The sequence below is a fragment of the Euphorbia lathyris genome, chromosome 2, assembly GCF_963576675.1.
Source record: "Euphorbia lathyris chromosome 2, ddEupLath1.1, whole genome shotgun sequence".
Lineage (NCBI taxonomy): Eukaryota > Viridiplantae > Streptophyta > Magnoliopsida > Malpighiales > Euphorbiaceae > Euphorbia > Euphorbia lathyris.
The window spans coordinates 110470552-110497590 of record NC_088911.1 but is presented as its reverse complement, the minus strand read 5'-3'; the positions used below and the strand labels follow the sequence as shown (position 1 = coordinate 110497590).

The 27039-nt window shown below is 35.4% G+C and overlaps 2 protein-coding genes across 2 annotated transcripts; one reads left to right on the top strand and one right to left on the bottom strand.

Moving 5' to 3' along the window:
- On the top strand, positions 1-498 carry LOC136220960 (heavy metal-associated isoprenylated plant protein 28). Its single transcript, XM_066008827.1, has 2 exons — positions 1-76; positions 155-498. The coding sequence occupies exons 1-2, from the start codon at positions 1-3 to the stop codon at positions 496-498; spliced, it is 420 nt and encodes a 139-aa protein (XP_065864899.1).
- Positions 499-3042: 2544 nt separating this feature from the next.
- LOC136219427 (NADH dehydrogenase [ubiquinone] 1 alpha subcomplex subunit 13-A) lies at positions 3043-5950 on the bottom strand. Its single transcript, XM_066006825.1, has 3 exons — positions 5572-5950; positions 3659-3730; positions 3043-3555 (listed from the first exon to the last, which is right to left on the bottom strand). The coding sequence occupies exons 1-3, from the start codon at positions 5784-5786 to the stop codon at positions 3411-3413; spliced, it is 432 nt and encodes a 143-aa protein (XP_065862897.1). The 5' UTR covers positions 5787-5950; the 3' UTR covers positions 3043-3410.
- Between the last annotated feature and the right edge of the window lie 21089 nt (positions 5951-27039).

The window sequence follows — 27039 nt, the reverse complement described above, 5'->3', positions numbered from 1 at the left end:
ATGATAGAGATGAGAGTTCATATGGATTGTGCCGGATGCGAAAGCAAAGTCAAAAGTGCTCTGCAGAAATTGAAAGGTATAAACTCAACGACCAATAAATTATTTATCTCGTGTTATTTAATTTTTAAGTTAGGTTATAAAAATGGTAATGCAGGCGTGGATGATGTTGAAATAGATATGGGAATGCAGAAGGTAACAGTAACAGGATGGGCAGACCAGAAAAAAGTTCTAAAAACAGTTAGGAAAACAGGAAGAAGAGCTGAGCTATGGCAATTACCTTATAATCCACAATCTAATCAGTATATTAATCAACATGAAATTAATGGTCCTTTGACCTATCATGCCCCTCAACCTTCATCTTCTTACAACTACTATAAGCATGGATATGATAGCAATGATCAGGGCTATTATGGTCATCCTGTCCAGTCCTCCATTTTTAGCCACCAGACTGGTTCCACTTTCAGCGACGAAAACCCTCATGGCTGTTCTATCATGTGATGTTTATAATTACTATTACACTGATTATAGCTATTTTTAATTAATTTCAATTTCTAGTGTGAAACTGCACTGCAAACAGAGACTTCTCTTCAATATTAAAATATTTTGATCAATTGGATAATTGAGCTTGCTCATGAGTTTGTTCACGAACCCATAATAGAACATGTCCATAAGCTTTTAAGTCTAGTTTCATCGTACTCAACATCAGCTTGTTTACGGATCGAGCCTCAAAATTGTATTCAAACTCGGCTCATTTATAAATCGAGCGAACACGATCAAATTTTTTTATCAAGAATCACTCATGACTGGATCAGCTCATTTACAGTCACTATTGTATAATCATTAGTCTTAAATTAATTCTATGGTGATTAACCAATGTAGAACAAAATAAAGAAAAGATAAACTTTGTAAATCCACATTGAACAAAAGAAATAACCTAACCTACATTAACAATCTTTTATGAGGGTTAAGGAGATAATATTTGTTCACCAAATCCAGTTTTTAAAATAAATATTGCAAGTAATATATTCTACTGTAACGACAAGTGGATGTTATCTCTTAGAGCTTCTGCATGAATTCTGAGCCGAATGCCCTATATGATAGAGATCCTAATGAAGATGGACAGGCAATTATCCCAGCATCCTAGCACTGCACGTCAGAGATCCAGACAATAACTGATGCATGGTTATCCGAATGCCCTTGCATGTCTAGGATTTATATGATAGTATGATCAGGAGATATACGCCTAGAGGAATCCAACATGGACATTCCCTAAAGAGACAACAAATAAAAGCTTTCTACCGGGACAACTATCCTCTAATAAGAAGCAACGTCCTAAAACCCTAAACGGAACTGTGGAAAGACTATAAATAGAGGACTAATTGAGCCCTTCAAGTACGTTCTAAACCCTAGTCGTGATTGCTTTTTTCTATTTTGGGGTAAATTGTTGACTTAAGCATCAACATGTCTGCTCCGAGCCACCTGCACCTCTCTTATTTTGTAGGAATCAAACACATTTAACTTTCTATGATGAGCTTTTACCAATTCAGATAGATGATGAGCCAAATGTGACTAAATAATAGATTCCAAATCAAATGCACAATAGATCAGGGGAGCAAATGTTGCTTTTTACATATTTTAAAGCAACCATTCGGACAACAAGGAACACATCAAGTTTGACCATCAAAAACATTCACAAAATAGCATACTGTTTGGATTCTTATTTACTTCTTGCCCAAATAGAAAATTACTTTATGGGATGCTTATAAACTACCAATGTATATAAACTTGGTTAATAATTTTGCAGACTTGTAATATATTTGAGATTTTTCTAAACTTTGTTCGTGAAGTCCAAAATTTTCTAGATGAATTACTAAACATTGATGCAAGTTTTGGATTAAACTTGCACCAACACGAATTGGGTTGGGCCTAGCCCGGTTTTGCTCTACAGACAAAACTGTTACATTACATTATATTGACACCTTATTCTTTTTTCGAGAAATATTATTACTACAAGTTTACTACTGTAGATGTAGAATGTGAGAAAAAAAAATTGTGATTTTTTTTTTTTTTGAACTATGATTATTGAGGAACTCTGAGGAGAACAGATTTATATTCCATATATAAAACCTAATGAACAATTTCAAGCTCCATTAACTGCAGATCTAAAAGTCAATTTCTCATTAATTTAGTTCTACATTTAGCTTGATGATTAGTGAAAAATAATAGATTTTTACTTCACATATAAAACTGTACAGTATCGGCAGAGTTTTAGTTTGGGTGGCATAGACACGAAACCAAATTGACGAAAAAATTAAAATAATAGAGTTTAAAATTGTTTCATCTATAAAACGGTAGTACTAACATTACATGATTTTACACTTAGTCTAAAATTCTATTCTCCCTAACCATAGAGCCAATTTTGAACCACGGTAAATAGGGACATAGCAGAAAATTAATAGTAGCTATTTGTAATTATGTCTATGAAGTAGGACGTCAAAAAGATAAATTTATCCTGTATTCATGGGACGAGAGGTAAAATGGAATATGTTATATTAAACCAGTCGAAAAAAGAAAATACAGAAATAATTACATGCAATTCTTCTTTGTTAATCTGTCAAAATCTCAAGAAAAATAAAATAAAATTCAGGTTTCCTTCTTATTTTCTTCCAAGGTCTGAAGGCAAAAATCTAATGTTAAGCCACAATGATGAAAGAATACCAGATCAATCACCAGAAGTCAGAAGGCTCCTCTCCTGGCTCAAAAACATAATCCTAACACATAGGGATTTTTACTCAAAATAATTATTGTTCTGAACGTATATCAGAAGGTAAGGTTGAGTTAAAAGATTTTCCCATTGTAATGTTATTTTTAACAGTGTCAGAGGACGTATGGAACTAGTGTTCAAAATACCAGTTTCAAATGTAAAGAACCTGGTGATCCAATCAACCTGTTCAGTACAAATATCACCAGGTGACTGGATCACCCGGTTCTTTACATTTGAAAATCGGTGTTTAAAACACCGATTTCGTACAACATTAGGTCTGGAAAAAAAAAAATTTAACTACATCTTAAGGGAAAAAACATTATTTTGAGTTCTGGATAGGAAGGCAGCATAATAAAAAAAAAAAAAAAAAAAATCAACTGAAAGAATCTACCCACATAAAGTACAGATAAGTGGTTATTAACCAAGTAAAGCCTAGCCCCAGAATCAACAACTGAGAAACACTTCCGGCCAAAATGTCTGTATATGAAATTATCTTAAAAAACTTTTGCATGCCAGGAGAACATGATAGCTACTTTTTGTAGTACTTTCAGCACATTCAAGGAGTTTTATCAGATTAACTTTTTATTTTCAGGAAAACAACCAAGTGACAATAGAAACTTGGATTCGACATTTGAACAAAATAATGTCACCAAACCTCTGGGCGCAGCTCACCAGTTGCTGGTGGCATCCATCTACCAGAATTGTACACACTCTCCCCAACCTTCCAACCAGGCACATCCTTCATTATTTCTGCCTCGTACTCGAGATACTTCTTCCATTCTTTCACAAACCTAAGGGTTAAAAACAGTAAAATACAAAAAATAAGTGTCATTCAGCTGGAAATGCTTAAATGTGAGCATATGTAAGGCATTTCAGTAGGAAAAGCTCTACTACCTTTCATCTTCTTCTGCTTGAAGAACTGGTAATATTGTTCTTCGGGCTGCATACTTCTCTTCCTTAAGCGCCCTGTATCATCCAAATAATTAAAAGAATCTGTTTAGGTGTTAAGATATTCCCTAATAAAATGGAAAGATAGACCTCGAGCATATGTCCAAGTCATCTGGTATTTGCTTTTTAATCATAAACAACAGCAAAAAAATCCCAGTTTATAAACTGTTATAGTCAAGGTTGTAAAAAACGCTAGGCAATAGTCGGACGGACAAGACCCTTGGGGATTAATCGGGGGTTAGTATTTTTTTTATTTGTTAATAAACAAATTATTATATAAAATATGTATTATACTATCTAAAAACACAATTCACCAACAACCATACAAGAATATTCAAAAGTGAATTATAATAAAGCAAAAAAAAATGTTTTTTTGTTCCGATCGCGGCCTAGGTGCCCCCAAGCAGCCCTTAGGGTTCGCTTTAGTGGGCCAAACAACACCTTGGGGCCTAATCAGGAAAAATCAGAACAGAATCTCAATTTCGAGCACCTAGGCGGTTCAGGTGGCCGTTTTCTTGAACACTGGTTAATAGCATGAATTATCAATTAAGACCAGTATGCTATATTCTGACAACTGCTCTTCTTATAACTACAATTATGGATTTATGCTGTTTTGAACTCGATCAATGCACTAACGAAGTAAACTCATAAATGTGGTAACACCTATGATTTCTACAAGGGACATTCAAAATTTGAAACGAATAAAATCACAGCTAGTTCATATTTCTGTGTGTAATGCATAAGAAACAAGGCTTGGATGGCCAACAATTCATCCTTGTACGTAAAACTAGAGCACTATTAGACATTATCAAAATTTATATCATGATTACTTCATTAATTCAGTATGTCCTCTATATTTGACTACTGACTGCAATAACGCCACTATCTCAATCTTATTTGGACAAACTCTTGCTTTCCCTTAGTTAAAGTAGAGGAATTTGTTAAAGCCAACACTACAGCATACGAACACTCCCATTCACCGGATCCAAACAATCATGTTAACACAGTTCAATATAACATTCCTTACAACAGAGCACTTGACCATTAAACATATATGTGCCCGATGGGAATGGGATTATACAATACAAACATAGATCAACAACCAAGACACTTTCATCTAGATTTTTTTTCTCTCTTCATTTGGTGTATTTACCAAAAGAATAAAAATCCATTCCATCATCATCTTAGAATCATTAAGAGTTAAAACGTTTCTTGCTAATCCCCACATATTTACAACAAAACTATGGCAAGGAAAAGGAGTTTTAAGACAACCTTTAGCTATGAACAGAAAACATTAGAAGGCTAACCTTCTTTGTAACTTCATTATCATTAGTTAATCTTTAGCTTTTATAATCAAACAATCATGACCAACATGTGGCTCTTGCAGCTAAATAATACCATATCCTAAAATTTTCTAACATTTTAAAATCCAAGAAACAGAAGAACTTCCTAAAAATATTAACCTCCTCAGCAAATTTGAAGTTTTTCTGGTCTCTACCATTTACAAACTCAGCTTGATTTGTTTTGAAAAGCATGAACAAGGGCAAAAATGGTCATAGCATTCTCTCCATTTCAATATCAGCAACAACTCAACTGAGATTGACAACCAAACGAGTCTACCTAAACAATAACCAAAACGAAAATATTGATATAGAATGACAAACCCTAATCATTCTCAATGTAATTCGAATACACTAGAAACAGTGGCAAACACCGAAATTGTTCACATTTTCAATTCTATGTTCAAAGATCAATTGGAATCCAGATGCTAAAAATACCAAGAGAAACCAATAAAATGAGGAAAATAACATATTACAGAGCACAGTTATAAAGATAAAATTAAAAAATGCTAGTGGTACCTGCGGATCTTGTTTCCCTTACCCACTTGATACATCCCATATGAGAAAGCACCAAAAGTAGCAAGGAAGATGGCGATGGCGCTGGGTCCCTTGGTAGGGATCCTTCGGGCGAAACGGACAGGTGCGAAACCACCGGGAGGAGGGCCGTCTTGGAGAATCGGCATGTCCTTAACGCTAGCCATCCCAGGCTTGTTCCTAATCATAGCCTCCGTCATCTTGAATTGTTTCTGTGTGTCTGCGGATCAATATCGAAGTGATGGATTAAGGAAGGAGATGAAGAGCAGGATGGAGAAGCAGAAGACGATGAAAAAGAAAATCAGGTGGTGTCGGGTGTAGCATAGGCCGCTGAGCTTAGGCTCCTCTTTTCGGGGGGGTTTAGTTGTTTATTGTTGGCAAAAACCATTCTCAGTACATGATCTTTTATTTTATGTTTTTTAATTGTGCATTAAGTACTTACACATACATTAAACCTTTTATCTTTTCTATTTGATCCATTAAACTCTTGACTATTGATAGAGGGTTCCACTTTAGTGCCTAAATCAGTGGTGTATATAATGGAGTGATATTGCAATCAGAGAGCAATTATTGAGAATGTGACTATATACCTTAATTTTGTGATATTTAGGCGTATTTATAGGAAATTACCGTTCTAAGAGTCCACGGGAGACAGTTTAGGTAAGTTTGATCATTCATGTTCTGAACTTCCTTGATTCTAAGCGGTCATGGCAGGATGCAGTCTTGCTTAGATATTGAGATCTTTTTATTGGTCCATATATTAGAGGAGTGACGATATCCTTATTGGCTGAATCTGACGGTCTCTCATGCTCCAGATATGATTGATAGCCTGAGATGGCAACACGTATACTAATGTTATTTGGCATGTTATCGGATTTCCCTCTTAGTGTATAGAAGCTCTTATAGAGCTTTATTAGCTATAAAAGCATATGTAGGGTCTCTTGGTTCATGTTCCTAGTAGAGAAATGATCCAAAAATGATATGGCTTATTCAATGTGTGACCCGTTATTTGCTCTGGTGGATCATTACATCGGATGAACTTTTCCATGATAAATATTCATCGGCGAGGTCTTTTGAGTCAAAGGTATTCATTTTTGTTGCATGCAACCCTTCATTTTGAATGTTGTGCAGCATTTCATGTTTATAATTTGTTAAGTATGTGCCTTTTTCTATAGGGATAAAGAAGCTCCACGATTGACAGACTGTGGTTTCCAGTTTGTTGTGTGTATCATGCTAATCACAAGGACTTTCCTTTAGTTTTTGTTTGTTACTGGAATTTGAAATATTTTTTGAACCTTTGCAGTTACAGCTGATGGATACAAATGGACAACTATTATACATTATCAGGTAATATATCTTTAAAGTCAGCGAAAAAGTCAGTCGGTAAAGGGCTTTTTTTTTTGTAGTGGATGGAATTTAGTGTCTTTATTGGTGATTGTTTAGGCATGTATATTTTATTTAAAAAAACCATAGCTAAATTCATTTCCATTATCAAAAGTCTTATCATGAAACACTTCAAGTTCTGTTCTTTTACATTTAATCTCAAGGTTAATTACATATGTGGTGTACAACTTTTACCCATTATCACACTTAGGTGCACAACCTTCAATTTTGCACACTAAAATATACAACCTTTTGGTGACCTCCTACTAAAGTATACAGCCGGTATTTATGACCGGTCAACATAAGTCAACCTTGCCACCTAAACAATTTGACCACTTGAAAAGTCAAAAATTGATACCCCATTATGAAATTACTAAAATAACCTTATCCTCTTCCTTGCAACTCATCTCTCTCTCACTCTCTTCCTTTCTCTCTCTAGATCCTCTCTCCCTGTAAAACCAGAACATTAGCAAAGCCACATCAAATTTACATGCAATAAAGAATCGTCAATTAAACGAACTTGTGATTGAATCTAGCCCTTTGATATCAGCTTTTCTTTTTGTTTCCCCGTCAAAAACAAAAAACTTGAACTCCATGTATGAATGAACATATTCATGAATCAACCAAATGTATGAAGGGGGGAAGAAATAAGAGGCTGACAGATATATGTAATTATAAAGCAGACAACTAACTCTCCTTCATTACTCCATCCCCTTTCTTTATTTTTTTATACAAATAGATCTATTTTCAGTTTCTGGTTTTTTAATTTTTTTTTCTTTTGCAGACAACTAACTCTCCTTCATTACTCCATCCCCTTTCTTTATTTTTTTTTATACAAAGAGATCTATTTTCAGTTTCAGGTTTTTAATTTTTTTTCTTTTGCATTTGATTTGGCAGAGTAGCTGTGAAATTTGTTTGAATATGCCCATCTGTAGCACTACATGGAAATATGTTCCTCTTCTCGCCATCCACATGAACCTTCGCCATCCTCAATTGCACTTGCAACACGGCGCCATTGATAACACCAATACCATCACCAAATCTAAGTCGGGGAGAAAGAGAAAAAAGTAGTTGTAGTAGAATAATAACTATTAGTAGAAAATCAGATTAAAAACAAGAGATTCAAAATCTAAACTCTGAAAATGGATTCGTTTTCAATCCTCAGAGATGAATCTAGCCGTCTGCCGACCGCCAAACAAGAGCAGTATATCGGTAAACTGTTCATCCATCTTAGAGAATTTCGAATACGAAGGAGAATTCTTCCATAATAGAATTCGTTTTTAGAGAGAGGAGTTAGAGAGAGACGACTTTGAGAGAGAAAGGAAAAGATAGAGATAGAAGTTGTAAAAATGAAGGAAGAAGACATGGGTATTTTAGTAATTACATAAAGGATTAGGGTATTTAATAAGTATATAAGGAGTGGGTCCCACTTTTTTAAATTGGTAGAATGAAAAATGATGAGGTGGCACGTTGACTTTGGGTTGACCAGTCACAATTACCGGCTGTACACTTTAGTGTGAGGTCACGAGAAGGTTGTACATTTGAGTGTGCAAAATTGAAGGTTGTACACCAAAGTGTGATAATGGGTAAAAGTTGTACACCATGTATGTAATTAACCCTTTAATCTCATTTAGTGTTTTTATACTACGCTGTTTAACAGATCTAGATGACAATGTTGTTCTTTTTTTTGGCAAATGTGTTCCATTAGACTTTTTCAATATTTTTAATGTTAAAATTTTAATTAAAAATGGAAATTATACATGTGTGCACTTTGTTTTTACATGGTAGACAATTGTGTACTTTAATTAAGCATGACAATTACATTAAATCGGATCTTTGGATATGAAGCTCGAATGCATTGCCCCATCGTATAGTCATTTACAAGTATCTTACTAACTTTAAAGGACTGAACATGAGTTTGCTTGCTATTTTTTTGGCATTTATCTCATGCATTGTGTTATATAATTGGAATAAAGTTTTTTTTTCTATGATTCAATCAATTATATCTCACTTAGCTTATGCAAATTTCTATATTAATCTCTTATGGATTACTATTTCAGATCATTTTACTTTTACCAACCGCAATAAGGCATTTAAGCTAAGGAATATTAAAGGTTTTCCACCAGTTAGTTCATATAAGTATGAAATAAGTAAATATTTTTATTTATTTTATTTTGCATATCTTACTCCAATTTCAAATATACTTATGTTTTATTGTATTTGATCTATGATTTTTGAGAGTTTAAGGTGTGTATCTTTATAGGACATGGTTTAAAGGATGGTATGAAATGGTTTAACTAAAACTGATTGATTATCATGCTATTGTTCGTTCAATAATTCTTGGAACATAGAAAATTAATTTTTTCGGTTGAACATGTTGTTGGTAAATATTATTTGCATTTGTTTTGTCATTTGTTATTTTATTAATTAAATGTAGTTTTATATGTTTTCCGTTGTTCTTGTGTTGATACGATTGATCAACGTTTTTGAAAGAAACTTCAAGTTTATTTAATGTCTTTTTTTAAGATCATTAAGTTTATGTTTCTTATCAGTAAACTTCAAAGTAGGTTGGAACTTCTTAGGCTTTGATTGGATGAGAGGTTTTGAAGGGTAATTAAAGGGAGGGTAAGAAATGGGAGAGAGGGTATTACTCTTACCGTTGTTTGGGAGAAAGGTAAGGGTTCATAAAATTTTGAACTCTTCCTTTATCTTGTTTGGAATGAAAGGTTTATAAAGGGATGAATTATTATAAAATGACTAAAATATCCTTTTTAATTATATATATACTTGTATCTTATTTTATTAAATTTTGACTTAAAAAACACATTTCACAAAATTTATTTTAACAATTTGACATTATTATGTAGATAAAATTTATATAATCATATTTTGAAATAAGTAATGGATAAAAAAATTACAAATAATTAATAATTAATAACAAAAATAGTTAAATAATATAGCTAAATAATTGATTGATTACACGTCTAATATAACTTGATCCAAAATGATGTGATCCACATCAACAAAACGTCCAAATTGACTTGATACATAATAAGAACCTGCAACCAATGTCTGTAATATAAGTAAATAATCGATTGATTACACGTCTAATATAACTTGATCCAAAATGACGTGATCCACATCAACAAAACGTCAAAATTGACTTGATACATAATAAGAACCTGCAACCAAATAAAATAGAATTAGTTAAAAAAAATGAATTACTGAAATAGAAAAAAGAAATGTTTTCAACCAACCTTTTTCAAGGTTTAGTAATCCACAACAATAACATGTTCTTTCGATGCTCTGCAGGCATTGTATCCAAGGTTTCAAACTTCTCTGGATTTGCAAGAAGATAATTGCATGCAATATGATATTGGTCTTTCTCCATTCCAATATCCTCTACATATTTCCACATGTTGAAATCCTTGTTTAGTGACCTAGGTTTAAAAATATACACCAAATCCTTATTTGCTTTGGATATAGTAGTAACTACTTTATCCATCGAATTAGTCATAGCAGATATTTCATCAACTTCAGTTCTTTTCCTTTTTTTGGCCCTAGATGAAGTTGGATTATCAAATACATCTTCATTTCTTACTCCTTTATTAGGAGTAACGTGTTCTTCAAACACATTTTCATGTGCACCTACATTTACACTATCATCCATCTGATCCATAGTATTATCTAGTGACATCTCATTCTGAGAAATCATGAAGTCAATGCCATCAATGGTAGTTGTTGAATTTGCATCTCTCACCCTTTTTCGCCTAATATCTGTTGCACATTCAGTATGCTCCCTAGAAGCTCTATCTTGTCCATAAAGACTAACCAACTTTAAATAATTCCTAACACGTTTGTTCTTCCATTCAATAGCATCCGGATGAGCCTGCAATGAAAAAGAAAAAAAATGAAACAAACTCGTAAAAATAAATGTAAAACAGTTTGCTGCCATTGGCAGCAACCCAAATTGTTTGCTACCATTGCAGCAAACCATCTTTAGGCTCAATTAAATTGTTTCGATGCAATTCAAATTGTTTTGTAAATTACCTCAATTAACTTTTCCCAAACTTCAGGCTCAGCGTCCCACATTTCTAGAACGGGATCCCACGAAAAGCTGCTCATTCCATCCTTAAAAACATCATAGCAACGATTGAACGCCTTCTTGATAGTTTTCATGCGATTTTGAGCTTTATCCTTATTAATAGGCTTATCGGGAAATTTACACTTTAATACTTTCACAATGTCTTCCAATGCACGAGTTGTATAAGTTCCACCAATTCTATTTCCTTGTGTTTGTTGGTACATATATTCATCAATTAGAGCATCATCCATTTCATTCGTCCACTTATTAATACCGTCTTTTGTCATTTTTTCAACTACCAAAAAAAAGATAACAAATATCGAATATGTATTGAACAAACAAAATTCAAGACGATTTCAAAATTAATAACACAAGTAATATTAAAGATAACTTAAAAGTTAATAACATAAATAATATTCAAGGCAACTTCAAAACTAATAACACATAATATTCAAGAGAACTTCAAAGTTAAAAACATAAAAAATAAACACAATTCGAGAAACAAACACTCAACGGACATAATCAACCCACATATTAGTTGTTATCGAATCTCTAATTAACTCTCCTTGTCTTGTTTCTTCATTATTTTCTCTTGCATTATCACACTTATCTTCCAAGTTGTTCCGATTGAGAAGTTCTTCATCCATTTGTCCAATTATTGGATAGGTTGGCTCCACACCAATCATATAATTATGCAAAATACAACATGCAAGAATTATTTTATTTTGTGTCTTAACACAATAAGTTGGCTCGGTTCCGCTTCCTAATATAGGAAATCGTTTCTTAAGTACTCCAAAACACAGTTCAATTGCATTACGCAAAGATGCATGTCGTAGATTAAACAATTCACGTGCATTTCGCGGTGGATTTCTTGAATACTCTTTCAAGTGATATCGTTCACCTCGATATGGTGTAATAAGTCCACTCCTCAACATGAATCCAACATCGACAAGATAATATTTTCCTAAACATATAATGAATTATGTTATTGAAGTGTTTATAAACGATAAAAAAAATCTAACTAAAATGAATTTATTCTTAAAATCACCTTCTGGAATTTTTAGAGGAAATTCTCTTGTTAATGCATGTTTAATTATTCTTGAATCAGAAGCCGTCCCTTCCCACCCAGCTAGTACATAAGTGAATTTCAAATTAAAAGTGCATGCAGCCAATACATTATGTGTAGGATAGTCTTTCCTCCCACGATATCTAAGAGCTTCTATATTCAAAACTTTCACTCGAACATGTGTTCCATCAATTGCACCAACACAATCCTGAAATTGAATTTTATGCTTAATACTAAAACAGATGATACACTACTAGGTAATTTTAGAAAGGGGGATGGATCACCTTAAAGTATGGGAAAAATTTGGTGCAGCTGAGTATCTCAGAAGGAATGTGTAATCCATCAGGTTGTTTGAAAAAAAATTCCTCCAATTCGATTATGATATTAACGACATTATGAAAATGTCAACTTACTGTCTCAGACGATCGACGGAAGATAACCGCAAGTTCACGTTGAGAAACATTGTGTCCGAGCAACCAAAGCGTTTTTATAACTTGTTCTTCAACACTTGCTTGTAGAGTTGGTCTTAGACCACCCTCTCTAACTAATATATCGCACAACCCATTAAACTCGCTATAACTTATTCTTATCATATTATGACAGAGGTTGTTTGAAGACAAATGATCTAATATTTCACCTCGTACTCGTTCATATTCAAGCTTAATTTCACACGTTCTATGAACCATATTGTTCCTAAGTAGACGTCTACATCTCATATACCAACAAGCAACAACACAAACATGAGCTCCCGCTAACTTATATCAATGATGCATTAATATGACAAGTTTAAGTTTGTCATCCATCCTAATAAAAAATAAATCACTATTTCAGCACAAGTACAAAATAATCAAAATATAAACTTGAAATTGGCAATTGAAAAAGGTCTTAAATTGAAGTATATAGGTCTTAAATACAAACCAGTTTGCTGCAATTGGCAGCAAACCAAATTGTTTGCTGTAATTTGGTTTAATTGCAACAAAACAATTTGGTTTGCTGCAATTTGGTTTAATTGCAACAAATCAGTCTGCTCTGATTTGCTGCAATTAAACCAAATTGCAGCAAACCAAATTGTTTTGCTGTAATGGCAGATCAGTTTGCTGGAATTCAGCAAACCTGATTTGTTGCAATAAAATTGCAGCAAACAATTTGGTTTGCTGCCAATTGCAGCAAATCAGTTTGTTGCAATTCAGCAAACAGCAAACCAAATTGTTTTGCTAGAATTCAGCAAACCTGATTTGCTGTAATAAAATTGCAGCAAACAATTTGGTTTGCTGCCAATTGCAGCAAATTAGTTTGTTGCAATTCAGCAAACCTGTTTGCTGCAATTTCAAGTTTAAAAAATTCATCAATGCATATAAAAAAATTCACAAAAGAATGAACTTAGGGAGCTTCAATGGGAAACAAGATAGCATCAACTCATATGAAAATCCAATAAAGCTTACCTGGAAAATCAAAGAAGAAAAACGAGAGGAGCAGCTTCAGAAAAACGCACGAGCAGAGAACGAGAGTAGAAAAGAGGGAGAACGATGTAGATAAATTGACCTAGGTTCAATGGAATTAATTAAATTGTCTGAGGGTATTTTTGTCCGAAAAAGATTAAACCCTTCTAAACCCACCGATTTGGTGGGTTGAAAATCTGTTAAAAACTCATTGATTTTGAACCCTTCAAAACCCTTACCCTCATATTTTTTAATCTTTCAAACAAGGGTTTCCATTAACCCTTCCCTACCCCCCCCCCCTTTAATTACCCTTTAAAACTTCTCATCCAATCAAAGCCATATTGTGGCACAAATATAATGATTAGAGTGTTTGCAGTGCTATATCGAAGCAGTCCTTATAAAACTGCATTAGTATATTAACGGTTGATGTTAGCTTGAATTTTTATATGGTTGACTTCCCATGTTTTAATTGTTTGCTTGAGTTCTTATTTTTAAAGGTTTTATATATGTATTAAAAGATATGATGGTTGACTTTTTTTAATAAGTGCTAACGAATATGTAGAACAAATATCCATGCATTTATCAAATATTTGCATTTCATTGTTTTAGTTTATTTTCTACGCCGAGTTTGCTTATCAATGTTTTTTAGGTGGTTGGATTTTTGTGCAATAATAGTTAGATAGTTTAAGCCATGGGGAAAATAAGGTTGTTTTTCTTAAACCATCAAACATTTTAGTAGTAGAAAATAGATTCTACTTTGAAACTCATAGAAGAAAAACCAAGAATTATTCAAATGTAAAACAAATTTCGATTCAAGGATGAAATTAGGAGATAATAAAAAAAAATTGGAGTTGCCGACGCCAGTAACTCCAAAGAAGATACTGACAATAAGATTTGATTCAACTTAAATATTTGTTGTTCTCTTTGTTTATTCTGTTTAAAATATAAATTAATTTACCAATTTATCATTTTCCATTTAGCTTTCAACATATAAAAAGAGTCGAACATTTTGCTACTTGATTAATATTTATTATTCCTTTACTATTTTGCAATTTTGCTTTCATGTTAACACTCCAATTTATCATCTCATGCACTTCCAAAATCTTAGCAATTGAGCATTTTTCTTCATTATTGAATTATGAGTTGCACAAAATTTCATAGAAGAAATCGCTTCATTTATTTTTTTTCTTCCCCTCATTTTCTAAATTGAATAAATAATCTCATTCACTTAACATCAACTGTTTTTTAAAGATGGATTTTCTGTGCAATACAATCATTAGTATGATATCAATTATAGACCAAACATGGAAACTTATGGTGCTTCAATTGTTGTGACTTAATTCAGTTTGCACCCATGAAACTAAATGAGAAGTGTACAACTAAAAAAATAGAGAACCAACAACTAAGGGTGCACGCGATCGGTTAACCAATCCATTAAGGTTAATTCGGTCGGTTAACCATTTTTCGGTTTTTTTAATATATTAACCATACACTAGTCCATTAAATTCGGTTAACCACTAATCGATTAACCAATTATTCAGTCGATTAACCTTTTATTTTGGTTTTTAACCATTAATAAATAAACATTGAAATAATAAATGAAATAAGCAATCAACATGATGAATAAAAGATTAAAAAAGACGGTTAGAATTTGCATGATGAAGGCAACTAGTTACAAGACAGAAAGAAAAAACAAGAACAAAAATGCTTGACAATAGAATACTACAGAATCTAATTTAAAACACATCAAGAAAGAAACTAAAATGTCTAAGGTGTTGAGTCTGAGCTTAAGGTTTTTACTATTGACAAGCTAACTGGTAGTGCTTATCTAACTCAACATTTCCTAACCCATCATCATCACCTCTCTCTATCTCTCTCTGTCCATGATAAAAAAGATTCAACTGAAGAAATGTAGAATATATGATAATAAGGACAAAAGTAGAATTGGATAAGATAGTGTGATTTATGATGAAAACTTGAAAAATTAATGGATCTTTTTGGTGAATTAGAAAAGTGAAAAAAAAGGATTAAACTAAGAGAAACCTTTCGTAGTAAAGTGACATTAATTTGTGAAACCAGAGGTGAAAAAAGGTTTGAGGAATTAATAGAATTTAATAAATGATTATATTCAATTCTTTTTTAAACCAAAATTAATTATTATATTCAATTATTGTCATTTCTACATATCATTTTCTTTTAATGGAAACTATACAAGATTTTTTAATAGAGAATCATAATTTAAACTACGATGGTATTATATAAATTTATTTAGGCAAATATGAAACTTTAATGTTTATCTTCAGAGTTGCCTTTGAATGGACGTTTCAATAGTCAAATTTACATATCATTAAATCGTATTTTACCCATGCTTCCTACTAAAGTATATTAGTAAAATCTTAAACATTCTTAGTGTATACAACTCTAAAATAATCAAGTTTTTACATAATTTATTAGCAACAAATTAAACAACAGTGACACAAACCTTCTTTGGAGACTTAGTTCCAAATTACAATACATTTCCAAATACAGTGACATTAGAAATCCTAAACTGATTGAATGATTAAACAACAGTAATCAAGCCTTCTTTGGAGACTTAGCCGCCTTAGCAGGAGACTTGGGCTCCTGTGTAGATTTCTCGGTCTTCTGGGGAAAAAGAACTAATTGAATGATTAACTCTCAACACTCTCAAAGGAATAAAGATCCCGAAGGCGGATCAATGTCATGAAAAAACGGAATGACTAAAAATGGTAACTCAAATATATGGGCGAAAGGGAAAGCCTAAAGCAGCATATGAACCCAAGTACCTAAGATCCAATTGAAAATACTAAATAAAATCAATAGAAGAGCGTGTAAACAGCAAAGGGAGGCTAATTGGATCATGTCGACCTATTTTCTCAAAATTGCATATAAACGAACTTTTTATTTTGTTTGCAGAAAATAAGAGGGTAGAGAGAAAAAGACATACCATTGAGGAAGATGACACCAGCGCCGGTGCTGGAGGAAGATGAGAGGGAGAAGCAGTCGCACGAGATGAAGAAGATGAGCAGGGGATAAGATAGGGTTTTTTCTTTTTATCTAGATGGGGCGTGATTCTAAAATCTCTTAGACAAATAAGGAAATAGTTTTATATTTATACTTTAATAAGAAATGTCATGTTTTTTTTGGTAGAAGAGGAAAGAAAAAACAAACAAAAGCCCCACAAACTAGCCCAGGATTAGCCTAGGAAAGCTAACCCCCACTTGATCATCTGAAAGTAAAGAAGAAAGGAAGTCCGGAGGAGAAGAGAAAGTTGTTACTCCCAAGGTCCTCATATGGCCTTCAGCAGCAAGGCGGTCTGCCACCCGATTTTGCTCCCTGAAAATGTGGCCAAAGCTGATGGAATCGAAAGAGGTGCCCAATCTTTTGATCTCTTTAACTAAGTTTTGGCAACCTAGACTCATAGCATTGTTATCAGAGATCATTTTGACTGCTTCGAGGTTGTCTGATTCCACGAATAGTCTTTTCAAGCCTATATGTTTGGCGATCCTAAGTCCAAAGAAGATCCCCCAGAGCTCGGCAGTGAAGGAAGATCCCAACCCCAGGTTCTGAGCAAAGCCAGACACCCAAGCACCACCTGCATCTCTCAAAGCACACCCAGTCGCAATTCTGCCATCACTAAGATAAGAGCCGTCAGTATTTAATTTAACTATCCCTTCCCCATGTCTACTCCATCCAAATAGTTGAACAATAGTTCTCTGGATAGTATTGGATAAAATATCCTCCTTGAAACTATCAATAATAGTATTGATTTTTTTAGAGAAGAAGACAAGTAAATTAGGAATAACAATAGCTCCATCTCCAAAGATATCCGCATTCCTCCACTACCAAAGCTGGTGACAGACGACGGCAAAGAGGATAGCACCATGCTCCAGCTCAGGCAGTAATAATCCACTAACACCATCAACAAACCAATCTCGGTCAGAATGGGCAAAGAAATCTGAAAGCAAATGAACCGGAAGAACTTGCCTCCACACATTTTTACTTTTAGCACATTCTCTTAGAACATGGCAGGTGGCTTCCGCCTGAGCTCTGCATCTACCACAAGTATCATAATCTACTAAATGGCGTCTTTTCCTTTCAACATTTGTTAGCAACCTATTCTTAGCACCAAGCCACAGGAAACTTCTAATGCGAAAAGGAACTTTTAAGGCCCAAATATTCTTCCAGGTGACTGAAGGGGGAGAATTCAAATTCAGATTAAAAGCCTCAAAAGCAGATTTGCAAGAATAAGCACCGTTGTTAGTAAGGGACCAACAATGATTATCCCCATCTTCCTCCTTACTACTAACTTTAACTCCCTAAATTTTCAAGAGCGTTTCTAGACTAAGGTAAGCCTCAAATCTTGACCAAACCCAATCACCCTCTGAATCCACAACATCTGCAATTTTCCAATTACGAATCTCTAGAGGCGGCAAAGAAGTACAAATCTCTAATAAAGGCTTCTTCCCAAGCCAGATGTCATTCCAAAAACTAATAGATCTGCCATTTCCCACAGACCAACCAATCCCAGAGCAAAACTCAGAAAACACAGCATTAGCCCCTTTCCATAAGAAAGAACAATTAAGAACCCTCTATTTTGGTCCCCCAAAAATCCTATCCTTTCTATATTTCCCGCATAATAACCGCACCCAAAGAGCAGACGTGGATTGCCATATCCTCCAAAGAAGCTTCATTAACAACACTTTATTGTTGTCCCTGGCTTGTCTGGTCCCCAAATCTCCCATATTCTTAGGTTGGCAAACCTCCTTCCAAGGAACAAGATGGATCTTTTTCCCCTCTTCCGAGTCCCCCCACAGGAAACGACGATTGATTTTATCGAGACCATTAAGAACAGGCTCCGGCAATTTACAAGCTTGCATAATGTGATTAGGAACCGCACAGTTCACCGATTGGACCAAGGTTAGACGGACCGCAAGCGAAAGGGACTTAGCTTTCCAACTAGCACATTTACTATTATATCTATCGAAGATCTCTTTAAAAGAAGCTTTAGAAACTCTATCACTATGGAGAGGAACCCCCAGATAGTTACCAAAAGCCTTGGTAAGAGGAATACCAGAAATCTCACTCATCCTTTTACAGACTTTTTGGTCCATATTTCTAGAGCACAACATTCTAGATTTATGGACATTAAGTTTTTGACCTGAAGCAGAGCAAAATTTACCGAGGATATCCATAATCACACCAATTTGCTCCTCACTTCCCTCAACAAAGATCATAACATCATCAGCAAAGAACAGATGAGTGACCGGGGGACATAATTTATTAATAGAAACCGGACAAAAAATCCTAGTGTTAACAGCATCTTGGATAAGATGAGTTAACCTCTCCATAGTAATAACAAATAAGAACGGGCTCATAGGGTCCCCTTGCCGGATACCCCGGGATGGAGTAAATTCCTCAGATATATCTCCATTAATCAAAACTTGGAAGACATGAGAAGAAATACAAACCTCAATCAATTTCCTCCAATTCTCCGGAATCCTAGCTCTCTCTAGACTATCAAAAAGGAAACTCCAGTTAATCCGATCATAAGCTTTCTCCAGATCCAGCTTAAGAGCCACAATACCACGCTTTCCCTTTTTTACCTTCATCGAATGAACCATCTCCTGAGCGATAACAATATTATCCATCATCTGTCTTCCCGGGACAAAACTGCCTTGATTCTGGCTAATAATATCAAGAAGGATACACCGAAGCCTATTAGCCACGATTTTGGTAACCACCTTATAAAGCACATTACACAGACTAATAGGTCTCATTTGTAAGAAAGAGGAAGGTTTCTCCACTTTAGGAATTAGGACCATAAGAGTTTTATTTACAATCATAATATCCTCAGACCCATTAAAAACCCCATTGACAAAACTGTCAATACCTTCCTTCACAGTTTCCCAGTGTTTATGATAAAAACCGGCCGGAAGCCCATCAATCCCAGAAGCTTTATGAAGGAAAATAGGCAAACGTTTGGCAGCGGAAATATAAATTTTTTGACCTATTTCCTTTAACCAAGATCCGTTAATCGTTATTTCATATAAAGAGAGATAGAAGGAAATACCTTTTGATGAACTATCTACTGTTGCAATCGAAGTGCCCTCAACTCTTACTCCGAGTTCACGAGCACAAGACAAAACACAATTCAAACGAAGTTAGAATTCAACCGTATAATAGTAATCAAAGTAGATTGCCTCTAATTAATCAACACAAGATCAAGGAATAAAAGAAAGAGATGAAAAATCAATTGATCGGAAGCAAGCGGTGAAGAATTGATCCACTACGGTAGGGGTCGATTTTTCTCTCTCCCGGGGTTGCTTGTGTTGGCCGAAATTTACCATTAGGAGGGGTTTATATAGCCTCTTCCATCTAAACCCTAGTCAGATAGAATTAGGTTACTGAATAAGAATTTAATTCGGAATAAAACTCTTATTGTTATTATCTATAATTATATCTAAATATAAAGATAATAATAACTTATTAATAGGATAATAATTAGAAGCAATTTAATCTCATTAAACCTCCTAACTTATTTATCCTATAATTAATTTAATTTATAATCGTAATCTAATTATAATTATTTAAAAATAAATTAATTCCTTTATGTGTTATAACACATAAATCGCCCCCCTTGTTACTGGGCCTTAGTGGACTTAGTTGAGCTTCCGTCAATTAATTAACATCTGTTTCTCTTTTGGGTTCCAATTCTTATGTGTGACCCATTAGGTTCTTATTGCTTCTAGCCGTATACAACCATTAAATTAATTTCTCAGAATTATATTTAAACTTTGTATAACGGAATGAGTACGCGAACTATGATTGGCAGATCCGAAACATTCCCCCATAGCTATAAGAAGACAGGTTGATTCTGTCGTTGTCCTTTCCATATTAGTTACAGTATAATTCGATCCTTCATCAACTACATCCTTGAATAGAATCTTATGACTATGGATAATGTCAAGTCATATATAGTGAGACGTTCGTTTTACTTGTACATGCCGAGTTAACTCTAATTAGATAGGTTAAGTGAAATCTGCATTTCAAGTCTTAAGCTATCACCTTGCAAGGATTTAGAGTTAAGTCTTCCACAAGCGATCCTTGGACGTATCTCCCATTTATCAGGAGTGACAAATGCTCAATCCAATGTATAACTATCCTGCAATTACTTCATGTGATATCCAACGTCTGTCGTACACACCCCAGAGTCATCCCTGTTATGGACCGTGTTACAACAGGATCAAAGCATCACATTTTATAATCCAGAATCACTAATTAACATTCCTTTGAGTCTCAGGATTACTTATACCTATTAATACCAATGAGATAAACAGGTGACAAGGATAAATCTACCCATCCTGTTATCTCAAGTCGGGTCCTCAATCCTAATGAACCCCTTTCATTGGATCCATGTAACTGTCCAGATATCTGCATATCTGAAGCTTGTGAGATCAGCTCTCTGTCTCGACAGAAAACATTGTTACATGCAAGTCTCAACAATGTTATGTCAATCCCTATTCAAAACATATCACTTGACTTGGGGTGGCTTTAAGTTTATTAGTTTATTATAATGTTTCGTCTCACTTCATGCTTGTATGAACACTTTATAATCACTTTAAATAAACTTAGGGATTTCCTTTTATTAGACTTATTTAGTTCTTTAAAAGAGGTTGCCTTTATACAATTATGAAACCATATCTTATTAAAACAAATGACATAAAGAACAATTCATTTACATTAGGTTTATATCCTAGAACAATTGTCTATAGGACACTAAACCCCAACATACTCCCACTTGGACTAAAGCCAATTGTTTCTACAACTTATCCCAGTAGAACTTAAATGACGATCATGTACTTTCTGGGTTAAGGGCTTTGTCAACGGATCTGCAACGTTGTCCTCTGTAGGTACTCTTTCTATTCTCACATCTCCTCTTGCAACAATCTCTCTTACAAGGTGGTACGCTTAAGGTAATACTTGGATGCATTATGAGACCGTGGTTCCTTTGCTTGTGCAATGGCTCCATTGTTATCACGGTACAGAGTAATGGGATTTACAATGTCAGGCACCACACCAAGTTCGGTAATGAACTTCTTAATCCAAACTGCTTCCTTTGCTGCCTCCTCAGCAGCGATGTACTCTGACTCGGTCGTAGAGAAAGCCACGCTTCCCTGCTTGGAACTCTTCCAACTGACCGCACCCCCATTCAAGATAAACAGGTATCCTGATTGGGATCTAAAATCGTTCTCATCTGTGAGATGAATGGCATCTAAAAATCCTTTTATTTTCAGATCCCCTTCTCCGTACACTAGGAACATATCTTTAGTCCTTCTCAAGTACTCCTCTTGTCTAAGAACTGCTTCCAATTCATTTTGGAGGGATCTTAGAAGACAACTCAATCTATGGTCAAACCTGATCTCCAAGATACGTTGGATGCCTTCAATCCTACTCAGAATTTTCTGTTTCCTTCTGATAATATAGCCAAAAACATTTCTATTCCAGCCCACCACATTACTTCTAAAACCCTCCGCAGCCATTAAAACATTAGAATGGGGTTTCCAATTATCATGAACAAAATTCTTAAACTCAAGATGAGATTCCCAAGCCACCAGATATCTAAAAGGCCTTTCCCCTCTAGGACGCGGAGCTCTCACCAACCTGACTAAGATAGGATAATAGTCAGAATGACGGAAGGGGAGATTCAACACAACTTCCTCAGGAAACCTACTCTGAGCAACAATATTAGCATAAACTTTGTCCAACCGAACAAAGGTACTATTTCGTTTCCAAGTAAACTTATGCCCAGCAGCACCAAGATCCGACAGTCCACACAAATCCATATTCTGCTTATGATTTAGACAACGATTAATATAGTGACTCCCTCCCCCTCTTTGATCACTCATAATAGCAATATCATTAAAATCTCCAGCAACAAACTAGGCATCCACCATACACTAGTCCATCGGTTTCGGTTAACCTATTTTTCGGTTTGGTTATGGTTTGGTTTCTCGGTTTTTCGGTTTTTTATGTTTACCCCTACCAACAACATTGTTTTAAAACATTTATAAAGAAAACGACAAAAAAAATTTGGGTATTGAATTGTTAATGACGAAATTTCAAAATAACGGGATTTCAAATAATCTCAACCCGAAAACCAATTTACAAGTGTTGGGTGCATATTATGTAAAGAGGTTATTTAGGAAAATACATGTCTATTAATATTTAAATGTTCTAAGCACACACACAAAAGGTTGGAGTGGTTTAAACTCCATAATAGACTTTTTACCTCATTAAAAGTGTTCGGGAACTAAAATAAATGCAATTGGTTACTATTTTTCAAAGTTGAAAATGAATCACATGGTCACATTATTGTCTATATTCTAAGATTTTGAATAGCATAAAATCATATATATGATTACCTAATCATAGCTTTAAATACCTATTATGCTAATTCATAATATACATCAAACTTTTGATTTATGTAATGACATTTAATTAGTAATTCAATTAAGAAAACATGTACCTGAAGTAAAAAGATTACAAGTGATACATAAATATATTCATCCATTCGAATATCAAATTCTTTAATTGTTTGTTTTGCCATGATAGTAAATAAAAGCTAAAATTTGGATTATATCTTTTTTTAAAGGAATTTTTTTGGATTATATCTTTAACATCCACTTTTCAATCATAATAAAATATATGTGAAAAAAGATTGAAAATTCTAATTTGTGATAAAAGAAAACAAAACGATAAGATATATTCAAAGTGTAGATTTTTTTATTGAAAATAAATTTCAAAATATTGAGTGAACTATTCATATATATATTTAATAATATTATTTTCTTTTTAACTTAAAAATATAATTTATTATTTATTATATAGAGTATTGCATTGAAAAGAAAGCAGAAATAAAGAGCGATGACAAAAGGGAAGGTGCGAGATAGGATTCGGGAACGCGACCGGTCACAGGAGCAGACGGTGTTCGACGGTCCGAGCGGCTGTTTCTGGGCGGATGGCACGGATCTGAAGGGGGGCAGGGGGTACGGTGGGGTTGAAAGGCTGAATGGGGAGTTAGAGAGAGGAGGAGGGACAGAGACGGGATCGGAAGGGGAAGATATTGGCGGATCTGGTGGGGCGGCTACCATAGAGGGCAGAGGAAGGAGAGATAAGGGATCAGATTTGAGAAGGTCAGGTGGAGAGGGTGATGCGGCTCCCAAAAATGCTGATCTGGGAGGGGGTGAGCCACGGGATGGGAGCAGGGCGGGCGTAGGAGGCGCTTTGCCTAAGGAACAAGGGATTGGGTCGTTTGCGATAGGAGGGGGTTTAGGGGGCGTCTCCCTTGCGACAGAAGGAGTCGCCGCTTGCGGTACGTCGGGTACCCGGGCAGAGAGTTCTGCGCATGACCTAAGGGTTGAGCAAAATGTGCAGGGGGCTGGGATATTTGGAGATTTGGCCTTGGCCAATGGGGGGATTCGAATGGAGGGGTTGGAGATGAACAAGGAGGCTAGGTCCACATTGAATGTGGGATCTAAGGCATTTGAGGATGCGGATAATAAAAATGTTAACGAGCAATGCGTAAGGAAAATGTCTTGGAGAGATACTGTGATGGGGGTGGTCGAGGAGGAACCCGGGTTAGATGAAGTGATAATTGAGGATGATTTTAAGGAATACTATTCGGACTCTGATAAGGAGGATGGAGAACATGACGATCCACTTTGTCCTGTGATTCGGCTATCCTCAGCGGATAAACGTGCCCTGAGGTCTAAATGGAAGCTTGCTTTAATTGTAACTGTGCTTGGTAAAAGAATTAGTTTTAACTATTTCGCTCAGAGGATCCAAGCACAGTGGGCAAAAAAAGGGAAAGTCACCATTACTGACTTAGAGAATGACTATTACGTTATCAAATTTATTAGGACAGAGGACTTTAATGTTGTTATCAATGGTGGCCCTTATATTATATCTAATCATGTTCTGGCCTTAAGGCCATGGGTCCCTAATTTTAATCCTCATGACTGTTCAGTTAATAGGATTCTTACTTGGGTAAGATTCCCAGGTTTACCTATTGAATACTATAATGAAAGCTTTCTTAATAAAGTTGGTGGTCTTGTTGGGAAAGTTCACCATGTGGACAAAACCACCATTGGGGCAGTAAGAGGCAAGTTTGCCAGGGTTTGTATTGATATTGATCTTGCTAAGCCTCTTTTGTCTAAATTCTGTGTTCAGAATATGGTGTACTATATTGAATATGAAGGCATTCGTAATATTTGCTATGAGTGTGGTATGTTTGGCCACACTTATGAAGGTTGCCCAAAGAAAGAGAAGCTGGTAGAAGAGGTCATGGTGGCTGATAAAGAGAGAGAAGAGGGCATTCAAGGTGAAGGGAGGAACTTTGGCCCTTGGATGTTGCCGAAGAGGTCAGTTAGACGAAGAACTCGGGAAACTGTTGTTCAGAATCGTCCTCCTAACATTAGTAAGGAGATGAATTCTCTCCAGATTGTCCCTGAGATCAAGGAAAGACCCCCCAATAAGAAAGTTGGTTCTGGTGGTGAATCGGTCATCGGTTCAGGAAGTAGATTTGGGGTCCTGTCTATTGAGGAGGCTCAGGAATCTGACCACTCAAAGGAACATATGGAGCTAAGCATGCCAGAGCTAGAATCTGCTGAGCCAGAGACCAATAAAGTAGAGACTGTTAACCCTCTGTTTGAGTCCAAAGTTGTTGCCTTGGAGAGCTCCCAGAGTCATGCCCCATTTGGGAAAAAGAAGCACAATGAGGTTAGTAACCCGAAAACCTATGTTGATAATTCAAATGGAAAGGCTATGAGGGTCAATAAAACGACTATGAAAAGACCTAAAGGTAATCCGAAAATTAACCATAGTTCTTTGGATGTTTAGGATAAAAGGGGGCATGCTGGTACCTCTTCTAGGCTCTCAGGAGCCCCGAATAAATACCTGGTTTAGGGTGTTGGACCTGTGGTCAGTTGTCTGCCTTTCTGATGGACTTTTTTGTTTGGAATGTTAGAGGTGCAGCTAGCAAGGCTACCCGTATCCATGTTAAAGATTTAATTAAACAAGTTAATCCTTCTTGTTTTGCTTTGCTGGAAACCAAGATCAGTGGTAGTAAAGCAGATGAGGTGGTTAGAAAGTTTAGAAATTGGAATTGTGTCAGATCGGAGGCTACTGGCCGGGCTGGGGGGATTTGGCTCTTCTGGAAGCTAGATTGTGTTCAGATTGACATTGTCAGGATGGATAATCAATTTATTCATAGTAAGGTTAGTTTTCCTGGTAATAAACCCTTCTTTATCACCTTTATTTATGTTGATCCTATCATGGCCAATCGTAAAAGGTTATGGAAAATCCTGTATACTATGAGTACGAGCATTTTTGACGCCTGGTTTGTGGCGGGGGATTTTAATGATATTGGCCAGATGAGCGATCAAAGAGGGGGTGGGAACCACTATGTGAACCGGTGTCTCAACCATAAGCAGAATATGGATTTGTGTGGGCTTTCTGATCTGGGTGCTGCTGGTCATAGATTCACTTGGAAACGTAACAGTGTTTTTGTTCGTTTGGACAAAGTTTATGCGAATATTATGGCTATTTATAGATTTCCCGAAGTGAATGTGTTGAATCTCCCTTTCCGTCATTCTGATCACTGTCCTATTTTAGTTAAATTAGTTAAGAGTCATAGACCTAAAGGGGACAGACCTTTTAGATACCAGGTGGCCTGGGATTCTCACCCTGAGTTTAAAAACTTTGTTCAGGACAATTGGCAGCCCCACTCCAATGTTCTCCTTGCGGCTGAAGGGTTTAGAATGAATGTGGTTGGATGGAATAAAAACATCTTTGGCCACATTATTAGAAGAAAGAATAAGCTTTTAAGCAGAATCGAAGGTATTCATCGCAAGTTGGAGGTCAGTTTTGATCATAGTCTGAATGGTCTTCTTAGATCTCTCCAGAACGAATTGGAAGCTGCGCTGAGGCAGGAAGAGCTACTTTGGTTTCAGAAATCTAGAAAGGCATGGATCAAAGATGGTGACCGCAATACCAGGGTTTTCCACCTTTCTACTATTATTAGAAGATAGAGGAATCAGATCGATGCTATCAAAGATTCAAATGGAGATTGGGTCTATGAGGATGAGGACATCCGTCGCTTGGCCCTTAATTTTTATAAAGACTTATTTCAAGAGGAGGATGTGGATCTGGATAAAGCCCTTTCTAGGACTTCGTTTCCTAGGTTGGGAGAGGAAACTATTCGGGAAGCTTTCCATCCTATTGACCAGAAAGAGATTGATCTGGCCTTCTTGAGTATTGGAGCTACCAAAGCTCCTGGGATTGACGGTATTCCGGCCAGTTTTTATCACAAGCATTGGGATACTGTAAAGGAAGGCATTTACAGTTTTTTCAGAGGAGTTTTTAGTGGATCCAACGATATTAAGCTTGTGAATAAAACTCTT

Bases quoted from the DNA above. Each gene is read 5' to 3' on its own strand.
- LOC136220960 (XM_066008827.1), top strand. From the start codon at position 1: ATGATAGAGATGAGAGTTCATATGGATTGTGCCGGATGCGAAAGCAAA. The intron at 77-154 runs GTATAAACTCAA...ATGGTAATGCAG, and splicing joins TGCTCTGCAGAAATTGAAAG to GCGTGGATGATGTTGAAATA.
- LOC136219427 (XM_066006825.1), bottom strand. From the start codon at position 5,786: ATGACGGAGGCTATGATTAGGAACAAGCCTGGGATGGCTAGCGTTAAG. The intron at 3,731-5,571 runs GTACCACTAGCA...TGGATGATACAG, and splicing joins AAGGGAAACAAGATCCGCAG to GGCGCTTAAGGAAGAGAAGT. The intron at 3,556-3,658 runs GTAGTAGAGCTT...TTTAACCCTTAG, and splicing joins CAAGCAGAAGAAGATGAAAG to GTTTGTGAAAGAATGGAAGA.